This window comes from Equus przewalskii, chromosome 19 (assembly GCF_037783145.1).
Source record: "Equus przewalskii isolate Varuska chromosome 19, EquPr2, whole genome shotgun sequence".
NCBI lineage: Eukaryota > Metazoa > Chordata > Mammalia > Perissodactyla > Equidae > Equus > Equus przewalskii.
Window position 1 is genome coordinate 23,935,065 of NC_091849.1, and position 13,957 is coordinate 23,949,021.

A 13,957-nucleotide genomic window follows, 5' to 3' on the forward strand; every position below is an offset into this window, starting at 1 on the left:
TCATTGCCCTAAGTCTCACAGTGAACCAATGTGCTATGCTGCTGAGAACACCAAGCCCCATTACTCCTGGGAAGGGAACTGTCTACTGGAATTTGCCATGGGATGTAATCTTGGGATGGGTGAATTACTTCACACCTCTGGGTGAAGCGGAACTACTCAATCTGCGTTGGGATCCTGTTGGCCTTGTACAAGACGGATGCGTTGAAACGCACTATACCTGGAATGGAACATGCACCAGTGAAAGAGGGCAGAAGGCGGGGATCCTGGTCTGGCATATCTTGCCCCCAGTCCATCCCCTCATGTCTGACAGTGCTGCCTCCCTTGGCCAACATGTATGGTATGCACAACCAGGTCAAGTTCCTAAAGCTGCAGGCATACTAATATCTAAGGATCACACCACAAGCATAACTCTTACAGAAGGGGAAGACTTTCTCATACAAATTCCTACTAAATATCCGTCTTTCCAACCTTGTACTTCTGCTGCTCCTGTGGTGTCTGGTCACAGAATAGGCAGCTGACGGAAATATCTTTCTACAGGGGGCCCACTTGTATGCTTGGCAAAGAAATCAACCCAACTGTTGGATATGCGAGCAGCTGCCCCTCTCCAGCTCATCTGGATTGCCACAGAGGATAACCCACGCTCCAGGGAGGAGACTGGAAGGCCCTGAAGTAGTATATTAAGGAAAAACAAGCTAGGACTAGTACTTGTAATTCACCTGATATTACCAATATGGTCATCCAGAACCCTGGCTTGTGGCACACACTATCAATAATGTGGGGCATAGGTATTCTTTCTCTGTCAAACTACACAATCAGCCTGTCAAACTACTGACCAGGGGGTCCTAAAAACACCACCACCAGAGCCATTGGTGGCTACGCTCAGATTTGGGATAGGTTTATGTGGCTCTCCCCAAGTTATGAACATTTGAGCACTTATGCACCCCTATGTTAGGAACAGAAAAATCCTTATAAACAGAATCAACCCAACTGTACCAGGGATATGGGATCGTTAACTCCAAAACTGTGTAGTCATTCTGCCACATTAAAAAATAGCAACTCTTGCCTGGCTGCACTGCCCAAGTAATTTATTATTTCCCTAAATGGCATCCAGTGGTTGTGTGGCACAAAATATCTGGCCATGGCTTCCACATGGGTGGTTGGGCCGCTGCACCCTGGGTTTTCCCTGGGCACAAGGGAGAACTCATCCTATGGTAACAAAAGTTGCCAACCTCCCTCTCCTAAAAGCCAGAAGGTCACATTCCGTTTCCCACTGGCACCATCATTTGGCCTCCATCTTTTTTCCCTCCATTGGCCTGGAGGACAACATAGGACACACAGAACCCCTTACTAACTTCACCCAACAAGGCTTCAATGATAGCCGACAAAGCCTGTCCTTAGTGAACACTGAAATGTCTCCAAAGAACACAGCCGTCCTCCAAAATAGGATGGCCTTGGACATTACTACTGCCTGGCAAGGAGGCACCTGTGCCATTATCCAAGCAGAATGTTGTGTTCACACCTGCTGACGTATCATCTTCAAGTCATATGAGGACATAGTGAACTCCCTGAGTGATCCAACCCCAAGCCTAGGGGCCTTCATTAGTGGTTAGGATCATGGGGGTCTGGGTGGAAAAAAATAGTACTTACTTTAGGAATCATTATCTGTTTTCTCTTGCATATGCCTTATTGCTGCTGGGCTATCTGCCTCCAGTGCAGACAGATATCCACCAAATAAGCCACCTCCACACTAATCAAACCCCTTGCTGATCACTCAGGGCACATTGCAGAATAAAGGAGACATGTAATGGTGTTAAGAGCCAGTCACCAGGTGTGGAGTGTTGGAGGTGGTCATTGAGAGAACCTGACTGTCAGTTGAGCAGTCAACTGAACCCAGGTGAACAAAGGCTCTTTACCCACTCCACTGTCCTTCGAATCTAAGTCCCACCCCCTGTTCCTTCAAGGAGTCACTTCAAGGATGCAGCCTTGAGACTGTGCTATTGAGACCATCCAGACCGAACTCCAGTATAGGGGATGGAATCCCATTAAATGTTCATTTGCTTCCCAATTCCTCTTGGTGTCTGCAAAACAGATCAAATAAAACTATCTTCTCTTTGTAGTTACAATTTCTAAAAAACTCGACCAAATTCTCTAGTCATTTCAACTTACTTTTGTAGACCTTGTCACATTCCTGCCTGAGACTGACACTAGTATCTCTCCATTATACGTCATCAAGCTTCAAGACATATCTTGTCCAACATTTTAATAAGCCATTCTATTAGGTATGTGTAAAATCACAGGTCTAAAGTAGTTAGACATGCCTTACTATATTTCAGGATTAATTTCTTTTCTAACTTTAACGACTTTCTGATACTACCACACTAGCACGTTTGGGAAGTTCACTTCTAGAGACTACTTTTGGAAAATCGTGCAGCCTCAGCTAGATTAATTCATGTCCTGTAGGACTGCCACCTGAATTAAACTGGCAACTGAAAGATTACACCTGTCCTAAATCAATTATTACTCAGGCACAGTCTTTAAGAGTTTAAGCCTTAAACGGAAGAATCCTGTATTCACAACAGTTCAGAAACTACGTAGCCCTTAGGCTATTTTGCTTGCTCTCTTTCCCAAGGACTCCAGTGGTGAGTTGACTAACTCCTTGCTGCCAGAGGATAAATACGACGGCTAAAGAAGACACTAATGGCAGAACCAACCGATGACTACTGAGTCCATAAACTTACTTCTCCAGCATTATTATTGAGGCGTAAGGAAAGAACTCACGGATCTCAGAACATAACACTACTTCTGAGTACCACACGTTATTTAGAAACGGAGTTAATATACCTTAAGCAGTCTGTTGCCACAAACGGCACAATTACTGCCGCTCTGCAGCCTATGCACAGTCTTCATTGACAATATGAGCGGCTCTGAAAAGAGCCTTTGTTTCTTCACTCCCCAGACGTTCAGGTTGCCCGGTGTGGCTTCCTGGAGAGTCTACCTGCTCTGTACTTTCTGATGCTAGCTCTCAAGCTTCTTCGGCAGGATACCTCCTTGGGCGATGATCACACCACCCAACAGTTTGCTCAGCTCCTCATCGTTGCGAATAGCCAGCTGCAAACGACGCGGGATAATCCGTATCTACTTCCTGTTGTGAGAGGCGTTACCCGCTAACTCTAAGACCTCAGCTGTCAGTCTAACACGGCTGCTAAACAAGTGGGTGCACCAGCTCCAACACACTCAGCATAGTGTCCCTTACGGAGCAGTCGATGAACTTGGCCCACCACAAATTGCAAGCCTGCTCTGGAAGAGCGAGACCTCGACTTAGCGTGAGCCTTGCCCCTCTGCTTCCCACACCCAAACATCTCTCTACAGATGACTGGTAAACCCCAACTGAAAAAGACGCTACTGGGCCCATTTATAGTCTGACAGTAGGTTGTAATATGCTCTCTGATTGGCTGATGGCCGTCTATCCAATCAGAAAGTCCTACTGCAATCACCTCATTTACATACACGCCACTACCCACTATCCAATCAGATATTGGTTCCTCCACACGTCACTCGAGCGCCGCGCCTATAAATACCAGTCTTTCCACTCCCACAGCCGTTCTTCGCTTGCTTGGCGTGGGCGGTAGTTCTTCAAGCTGTAACTCTTGAGCTGTTAACTCTCATAGAGCTGTATACCGATCATGCCGGAGTTATCTTCAAAAGGTGCTACTATCTCTAAGAAGGGTTTCAAGAAGGCTGTAACTAAAACTCAGAAGAAAGAGGGAAAGAAACGCAAGAGGTGCCGGAAGGAAAGCTACTCTATCTACATTTACAAGGTGCTGAAGCAGGTTCATCCTGACACTGGTATTTCGTCGAAAGCTATGAGCATCATGAATTCTTTCGTGACTGACATATTCGAGCGCATCGCAGGAGAAGCGTCACGCCTAGCCCATTACAGTAAGCACTCAACCATCACATCTAGAGAGATCCAGACAGCAGTTCGACTGCTTCTGCCTGGGGAGCTGGCAAAGCATGCGGTGTCTGAGGGTACTAAGGCTGTCACTAAGTATACTAGCTCAAAGTAAACTTCCCAAGTAAGCGTCTGCACATTTAACCCAAAGGCTCTTTTCAGAGCCACCTAATTTCTCCCAAAAAGTGGCTGTAAACTTTGCAACTGTACCTCTCAAGTAGGTGGGCTAAAGAAATACTTGACGTTTAAGTTAAACTTAACGGTTCACAAAGGTATGTAACGCTGTGTGGGAGACAGCAGATAGCTATGTGGTTTCTTAATAGAGGCACTGCTCAGTTTACCTCAATTACAGCAGGAGTAGCCGAAGAGGAACCCTCTGAAAAATTAGTCGCTTGGAACACGTGGGTATGAGTTGGCGGAACACTATCGGTGCTCCTGAAAGTTACATAGGTTTGCTTCCCCAGACTCCCCTCGGAAAACTAAAACTCAGACGACTTTGGGGTCATAAGAAAATATCTCATGTGCGTAGGACTCAGCACGGTAAGTTTGGTCTTGTGCAGTTGACTGGATGCCCTCCAACTGTGGGGACTTCAGCGTGGCAAGTCACGGTTTTTGAGCCTGACCCTTTCATGTGTATTTGAGGCTCTACAGTGTTGAGAGCATCTTGACATTCGTGTGTGAAAACAGTGCCTTCTCTCAAAAGTACTTCATATTGGAACGGAACAATCCTCTGGTAAAGCGCAATTAACTAATCCCTTTACGTTTCTTGTAAGATGTGGTACAGGTTGCTTGTCTGCTGTGTGATGGATCATTAACAGACTGTTTAAGCTCTGTATTACTAGATAAGCGGCACTAAACACACAAGCTTTAAAAAAATTAGTGTTAATACACTGAATGAAACAACCTTGAAAAGAAAGGATCGAATTGTAACTGGTATAACGGGAAGCCTCAAAAGCCTAGGTTAACCATCAAGTTAATTTTTAACTGGTTCAGAATTTGCGTGTTTTCTTTACATGAAGAAAATTCAGTGAAATTTCATTAAAAGTGCCTTACACATCCATCCATAGATGGACAGCCCCTGTAGAGCCCCTTGTGTGCTTCAGCTGGGAGTCCTCCAAGGAGCTAACAGCAACTGTACTCTCATTGTACTGAGAGTAGCAGCATGTAATCGGAGCCCCAGCTGCCCCAGTGACACAGCACATAGCTCCTAAATCCCTGTGAATTTCATGAATATTCTCTACAGGCAACTGATTGATGGAGAAATAACAGGACTGGGATGATCAGAGTCCTGGCTCCACTGCCCTGCAGTTTCATTGCCTCTGTTCACACCCTGATTTTACCCTCGTGCTGGTCCCAGTTCCAAGTGTTTACGCAGAGAGGACAAAATAAAGACAGGAAGAGACAGTCTATTTCAGTGGGTCTCTGAGAACAAGGAAAGCCTTCCCAGAGGATTTCCTCTCACGGCCCTTTTCTAGAACTGAGCCTAGTCCCAAGTCCTGCCTGAGCCATTCACCTACAGGAATGGGACCATGTGACTGGTAGGGACGAATCAATTTCCTTCTTGTAAACTTGGTATACTTTTTATTAAACGTAGTTCTAGATATTTTGTTTTCTTATTGTAAACGGTGTACTTCCCTATTCATATCTTCCAGCATTATATTTTTTACATGAAAGTATTGATTTCTGTGCATCTTTTTCACACCCTACTATACCTTGCTGCATTGACATTTTCAGATTGGCTTTTTGGTAAATTCTGGTGGGTTTTGCCTTTTTTGCAGTAATATCTGAAATTAGTAAACATTTTACTGCCTCCTTTTCATTAGTTCACTTCTAATTTCTTTCTCCTGTCTGATTTGAGAGGCTTATACCTTCATAATCATATTAACAGCAGTGAAGAGTGTCGACATTCCTGTTTGGTCCTTTATTTTCCTCAAGAATCTGCACTATTCCTCTTTAGATATATTTTGTTATAATAAGGAAGAATTCTTGTCTCAACTTTATTAAGAGCTGTAAGTCAAGAATGGATGTTGAATTATATAAAATGCCCTTTCAGCATCTCTGGAGAATCACCATAAACTTTTTCTTTTTAGATATACTATGAGGGGTTATTTTTATAAACTACCTAGTATTGCATCATCCTTGCATTTGTGCTATAAACCCCTGCTTGGGTATCATATGTAATTCATTTAATGTTCTGCTGAATTGTGGTTGCCAAGGTATCATTTACAATCTACACTTTAATACTACAAATAATCACTATTTTCCTTTTTTGTGTGTGCAGTGATGTTCAGCTTTTGGTATAAATTTTTATTCAATTCATAAACATGGAGGATAGCTGTCCTTTTAATAGTCAGGAACTACTGAACAGCATTGGAATTATTTTCTTAAAATTTTGGTAAAATTCCTTAAGACAATTTGGACTTGGGGCCTTTTCTCAGATGACAGTTCTTTCACAATTTTTTTTTTAATGAAATTATTCTGTTTATATTTCCTAATAATTTGTAGTAAGTTTTGGTAATTAAGTTTTTCAAGAAAATTAAAGCTATTGTCTTAAAGATAAGCAAATTGGTTTCCAATGATTTTATTTCCACAGTATTTGTAACTACAACTCCTTTATTATCCTTAATTTTGTATGTTTTTTCACAAACCACATTAATTATTGCTTAACCTTTTAATTAGTCTTAAAAATGTATTTATTTACTATTTCTTTACTTTTACATTTATTAATTTCACTGTTTTTCTTTTCCCTTATTTTTTAAAATACTTTTTCCATTACTTAACCTTTCTGATTCCACTCAGTTTTTCATTTTTCTTATCTTTAACGGGGTGCTTAGTTTATAGAAATAGTCTTCACATTGCACGGTTTTGATATAAATGGATTTCATTTACCACAGTTTAAGTAACACCAATTGCCCAACAATATAGTTCAGATTTCATTAACAGTCAGTAATTGAATAAATTACAAACTCCACTGCTGACTCTTCAGTTCACAAGTCACTGCACAAATAACAGATGCACATCGTGATCAGTGACCTATCCTGTCACTTATTTTAAAATCTGTGGGTCACTTGTCACTGCACATTATTCAGTTTAGTCACAAGTAGAAACCATGTAGTTCAGCCTCCTTGTCTCCCACTGATAAACTTACATGACAAAAATGGATCATCAAAGGAGGAATCTGGTTGTTATAAATAAGTATGTGCAGATTTTTGTGTGGACATAAGTTTTCAAATTAGTTAAGTAAATGTTACAAGGAGCACGATTGCTGGCTCATGTGTTTAGCCTTGTAAGGAACTGGCAATAAGTAAAAAGTGGAAACAACCAAGATCCCTTCAACAGATGAATAGACTAACTGCCATCTATACAATGAATACTATTCAGCAATACAAAGGAACAAGATATTAATCCACGTAGCACAATCGGTGAATACATGCTGCTAAGGGAAAGAACCAGCCTGAAAAAACTGCACTTTTCAATTCCAGAGTTGACAATGATTTGGGAGCTATGCAGCTATCTGCTCTTTCATGTGGTCTTACCAGGACAGCTGGGATCTCTGATGGATAATGATGCTCCCTCCATACAATGTGGTGCAGATGCCTCACCTGTTAGCTCCTTGAAGGACTCCCAGCTAAGGCATTCAAAGGTTCTGCAGGGATGGCTCACTGTGTATGGAAGGGTGAGGCACTTTTTTCCCTATAGATTTTTACTGTAAATATTCAATCAAATGGTACTAAGGATGTTTTTTCACTATAAAGACGACGTACATACACTAAATCTTAAAAAGAAAAATGAAAAATATAAACAGATTGAGGATTCCCGCTAAACCACAGGTTTTGGGAAGTAGTAATAATTTGATCCCTTCTTTCTGATGTTTATTCCAATGCCCTTTACCACTGATTTTTTTTTTTAAATGCTTGTCTGCTCAGAGTCCAGATGACAACAGAATAAATCTTATACCCAAAGTCCCCTGACTTGAATATTGGGCATCCGTATTTTGATAAATACCCTATGACCCAATTTGGAAACAGTATCTCAGTCCAGTAATACAAGACACAAGCACTAATTTAATGAGCCTGTCATAGAACAAAAAGCAAGTAATCCTTCTAAGAAAAGTAATGCAAAAAGAGAGGAAATCCAGTTAATGTTACTCCTCTTTGCCAGCTGATTGTTGTTAGCTAGACTGTTGGGTTTCAATAAGAATTATTTGATATGGCAGGGTCTCCACAGTCCAACGTTAACCTGTTCTCAGTAGCCCAGTTGACTCCAATAAATAGGTAGATGAAACGCTGGGCTTTGAGCCTCAAGTCTCAGCTGCTAGGGGGCGCTAACCTGACACGTAAAAAGGAAGCAAACCAGCTTTGGTTGATGTCCCCACGATAGACTCCTCTAAGATCTTAAAGTCTTTCCACAGCTCAACACCCTTTTCACTGTCATCTGGCAGAGTGTGCTTCTATTCAGAGAGCTCCCCTTCTTTCAATGGCTTCATTTGAGTTCTGAGGTTTCACGGAAAACACTGCAAATGCGACAACCCACTTAATGTTTAGAACCAGAAGAGTGTAACTACCTCGAAAAGTTACCTATTTCTAACCATGCCGAATGGTGTGAACGAAGCACACTTGGCAAATGGATCAATACACACATTTACTAGCTAGACCAGCCGTTTGTTCCTCTAGTAAGGCCTACTGGCACACGTTTAAAAAAAGTCTACAGCCCTTTAAAAAAACAGTAGATGGCTCTTAAAAGAACCTTGGGATTATAAAACTTGCCTGGTGAGAAGCTTTTCACTTCGTGACAGCCTTGGTGCCCTCGGACACAGCGTGCTTGGCTAGCTCGCCGGGCAGCAGCAGGCGCGCGGCCGTCCGGATCTACTTGGACACGATCCAGCTCTCGTTGTAATACGCCAGGTGAGACGTCTTGCCCAAGATTCGCTCGAAAACGTCGTTGATGAAAAAATCCACGATACTCACGGCTTTCGAAGAAATGCCAATATCGAGGAAAACGTGCTTCAACACCCTGTAGATACAAACAAAATAACTGGCGTTTTTGGAGCCTTTTTCCTCTTTGAGTTGTACTTAAGTTTTCTTAAAACTTTTCTTTTGTAGTAGCGCCCCGCCCTTTGAAGACACCTCTAACAACGTTACCATACAGCCCCTAAACGGCAAAAGCCTAACACGGCCCCCAAATGCGGTATTTATAGGTGAGGTGCAACTGTCTTGTTGGACAGTCAACATCTGATTGGCTAATGGGTAGGAGCGTGTATGTAAATAAGGTGATTCCAGTATGGCTCTCTGATTGGATACAGGCTATCAGCCAATCAAATAGCAAATCACCACCTACTGTCAGACTATAAATAGGGCCGTACCCAGTCTAATGCGACTTTTACAGTTTTAAAACAGGTATTGTATAATCTTTCCCGGTCGTGGAAAGCAGGGTGGCAAAGTAGGGGTGCACATTCTGCTTTGGCGGCTGGGGTTCCGCCAATTTGGATCCTGGATGTGGACGTAGGCACCGCTTGTCAAGCCATGCTGCGGCAGGCATCCCACATATAAAGTAAAGGGAGACAGGCACGATGTTATCTCAGGGTCAGTCTTCCTCAGCAAAAAAGAGAAGAATTGGCAGCAGATGTTAGCTCAGGGCTAATCTTCCTCAAAAAAAAAAAAAAAAATTAACTAAATAAATGAAAACAATTTTAGTACCAAGTAAGTGGTGTGGCTCTTTGAGAATATGTGTGGATCATCAGAACATTCTGACTCCATTTCATGGGGTCATCAATCCAATCCTTCCCTCTGCTGCTAGAATCCAAATGAAGGCAGTGACACAGGCTGATCTCTCACTCATGGTTTCTTTCCCTCTGTGAGTCTTCTGAAATCCTGAAATTTTTCAGAACTGGACCATATTTAACTAAGTTCGCCTTCAAGCTCTTTCTACCCTGTAGAAATAAAACTGATACTTGAATACCTTTTCCATTTTGAATTGTACTTTTTTACAACAGTCCAACTAAACTCATCAGTGTGTTCATCAACCAATAATATATGACCGTCGTATGAGAATGGCACCCAAATAACATGATGCTGGAAATAAGAGGTAAGCTTGTTGAAATATAACACTACTATTAGATCACTGACAGTTTACCCCTTAAAAAAGTCTGGGAGAAAAATATGGCAATCTCTGAATGACTCTCCTCTTCCTTTGCTACCACAGAGAAATGTAAGTCCTATGTGATATAAATCATTTAATTCCTAACACCTTTCTTCTGATTCTCCTTAATCCCAGCCATTCAGGTTCTGCTTGGATTCTAGGTTGGTATCTGCATTCTTTCTGGGTCATCCAGGATCTCATATCATCTCAAGAGCCCAGGTAGGGCCTGAATCCAGTAACAAGTGTCCTTATAAGAGACAGGAGAGAAGACACAGAAAAGATTATGTGAAAGATGAAGGCAGAGATTGAAGTGATGTGGCTACAAACCAAGGAACACAAAAGATTCCTGGAAGTCACTAGAAAGTAGGAGGGAAGTATGGGACAAATTCTCTCTCAGAGCATAAAGAAGGAACCAGTTCTGCCCACACTTGATTTTGGAATTCTTCCTGCCAGAACTATACGAGAATAAATTTCTGTTGTTTTAAACCACCTAGCTTATGATAATTTGTTATGGCAGCCATAAGAAACTAATACACTCTGTTAAGAGGATGAAAACACAAGTTACAAACTCAAAGAAAATAGTTGCAGAACACATATCTGACAAAGGACTAGTATCTACAATATATAAAGAACTCCCAAAACTCAATAGTAAAAAAATATGAAATAATGGACAAACAACATGAAGGGGCATTTCACCAAAAAGGATATACAGACAGCAAATAAGCACATGAAAAGCTGTTCAACAGCATATATCATTAGGGAATAGCAAATAAAACCACAATCCTCTATTGGCTGAACCTGGTGCCTTGTGGGCTGCTTTGATTGGTTAGTCTCATCATTCCAGTGTTCCAAACACCTATTAGAATGGCCAAAGTCCAAAACACTGGCAACACCAAACGCTGGCTAGGAGATGAAGCAACAGAAACTCTCATTCATTGCTGGTTGTAATGTAAACTGTACAGCCACTTTGGAAGACAGTTTCTTATAAAAGTAAACATTGGCTTACTATTTGATCCAGCAATCATGCTCCTAGGTATTTACCCAAATGAGTCAAAAAATATATATATATATATACACATATACACACACATGCAAACGAATGCTTATAACATTATTATGATGTTATATAAATCTTCACAATCACCAAAAATTGGAGCAACCAAGATGCTGTTCAATAGGTGAATGAATAAACTATGAAATATCCATACAATGGAGTATTACTCAGTGATAAAAAGACATGAGCTATCAAGCCATGAGAAGGCATGAATGAAGCTCAAATACATATAGCTAAGTGAAGGAAGCCAGTCCGAAAAGAGCACATACTGTATGAGTCCAACCAATGTCATCCTAGAAAAGGAAAAACTACAGAGACACTAAAAAGATCCCTGGTTGCCAGGGTTTGGTGGTGGGAGAGGGTGGGGGTGAAGAGGTGGAGCACAGAGGATTTTTAGGGCAGGGAAACCATTCTGTACAATACTATAAAATGGATACATGACATTATGCATTTGTCAAAACCCACAGAACTGTACAATACAAAGAGTGGACCCTAATGTATACTATGGACTTTAGTTAATAGTATAGCAATAGTGGCTCATTAATTACAATGAATGTGCCACACTAATGTAAAGGGAGAGGAAGTGTATAAGAACTCTCTGTACTTTCTGTCCAATTTTTCTGTAAACCTAAAACTGCTTTAAAAAATAAAGTCATTTGAAAAAGGCAATCCCAAAAGATTACCTACTATATAACTCAATTTATATAACATTCTTGAAGTGACAGGATTAAAGAAAAGAGAATATATTAGTGGCCCAAGAATTGAGGAGGAAGTGTGGGTGGCAGAGAAGTGTCTGTGGCCATATAAAGGCAACATGAGGGATCCTTGTGGTGATGGAAATATTCTATATTGATTATATCAATGTCAATATCCTGGTTTTGATATTATACTAAGTTTTGCAAGATGTTACCTTTGTGGGAAACGAATAAAGGGTACATGGTATGTCTCTGTATTATTTCTTACAACTGCATGTGAATCTACAATTATCTAAAAATAAAAAAGTTTAATTTAAAAAATCTGTAGAGGGGTCAGCCCCGTGGGGTACTGGTTAAGTTCAGTGAGCTCCACTTCAGCAGCCTGGGTTCAATTCCTGGGCACTGACCTACACCACTCGTTGGTGGCCATGCTGTGGTGGCAACCCACATACAAAATAGAGGAAGACTGGGACAGATGTTAGCTCAGGACAAATCTTCCTTGGGAAAAAAAATTGTAGGATGCAATTAAAGCCAGGCTTAGAGGAAAATTTTGCACTAAATGTTTACATCAGAAAAGGAGAAAGTTTTCACATCATTAATCTAAGCTTCTATGTTAAGACATAGAAAAAGACAAGCAAAATAAGTTCAGTGCAAGCAGAAAGAAAGAATAAAGAGGAGAACTCAATAAGATTAAAAACAGAAAAATAGAAAAATAATTGAAAGAAAAAAAATGCCCTTTAAAAAGATCGGTACAATTGAAAAAGCTCTATTGAAACTGATAATAAAAGAGAGAAGACACAAATTACCAATCCTAGAAATAAAACAGAGGCTATAACAACAGACTATTAAAATGATAAGGGAATACTATAAGCAACCACAAACTAGCAGAATTCACCCAAAATAAATTAGAAAAATTGAGTATTCTTATAACTTTTAAAGAAACTGAAACAGTAATTAAAAACCTTATGCAAATGAAATCTGCAGACCCACAAGATTTCACTGGAGAATTCTACTACATATTTAAAGAACTCACACTGATTTTATACAATCTCTTCTCAAAAATAAAAAAAGAAAAAACACTTACCTGACTCATTTTATGAGTCTAAATTTACCCTGATACTAAAATCAAAGAACAGTACAAATAGAAGGAAATTACCGACCAACATCCTTATGGACATAGTTAGAATATTAGCAAATCAGGTCCAGCAGTGTATAAAGATCAAGGAATGCAAGACTGGTTCGATATTTGAAATCAATCAATGTAACCCACCATGTTACCAGCATAACGTAGACAAACAACATCATCATAACAAGGAATGTAGAAAACATTTGATAAAATTTACCATGTTTTCCTGACTAAAAACTCTCAACAGACTTTGAATAGAAGAGAACTTCCTGAGTCTGACAAAGGGTATCTACAACTACCCTACAGGTAACATTAGACTAATGGAGAGAGACTCAATCCTTCCCCATAAGATCAGGAACAAGGCAAAGATATCCATTCTCATCTTTAAATTCAACTTCATACTACAGTCCTTCATAGTACAGTAAGGCAAGAAAAAGAAATTAAAGGCATACGGATTTCAAAGAAGAAAATAAAACTCCCTCTACTTGAAGATGACACGATTGTCTATGTGGAAAATCATGAGGAATCTACAAAAACAAAAATAAAACCCAAAACTCCTAAAATTAATGATTGACACTTTAAGGGACTAGAAAATCTAAAATAACTTTAAAAAAGAAAAATAAAGTGGGAGGAATCACTCGCCCAAATTTCAAAACTTATTATATAATACAGTAATCAAGACTGTATAGTAAAGGGTAAGGGATAGAGAAATCAATGGTCCAGAATAGAGAACCCACAAGTATGGGCAACTGGTTTTTGACAACCATGAAAAGAAAATTAATGGAGGAGGAAAAGTCTTTTCAAGAAACGATGCTGGAGGCAAAAACACGAACACTGACTGAAGCCTCACGCCTTTTACAAAATTTAACTCAAAATGGATGGTAGATTTAAAAGTAAAACTATAAAACATTTAGAAAAAAAGAAAAATCCTTGGAATTTAGAGCTAGGGAAAAAGTTCTCAGATATGAAACCAAAATGATCCAGAAAAGAAA

General features: G+C 40.2%; 1 protein-coding gene and 1 pseudogene across 1 annotated transcript; one reads left to right on the forward strand and one right to left on the reverse strand.

Annotated features, from left to right (window-relative positions):
* Positions 1–9,162, reverse strand: part of LOC103556171 (histone H2B type 1-A-like) — a 41,888-nt pseudogene extending 32,726 nt beyond the window's left edge.
* LOC103556168 (histone H2B type 1-A) lies at positions 3,623–4,190 on the forward strand. Its single transcript, XM_008528136.2, has one exon. The coding sequence runs from the start codon at positions 3,684–3,686 to the stop codon at positions 4,065–4,067; it is 384 nt and encodes a 127-aa protein (XP_008526358.1). The 5' UTR covers positions 3,623–3,683; the 3' UTR covers positions 4,068–4,190.
* Positions 9,163–13,957: the final 4,795 nt, after the last annotated feature.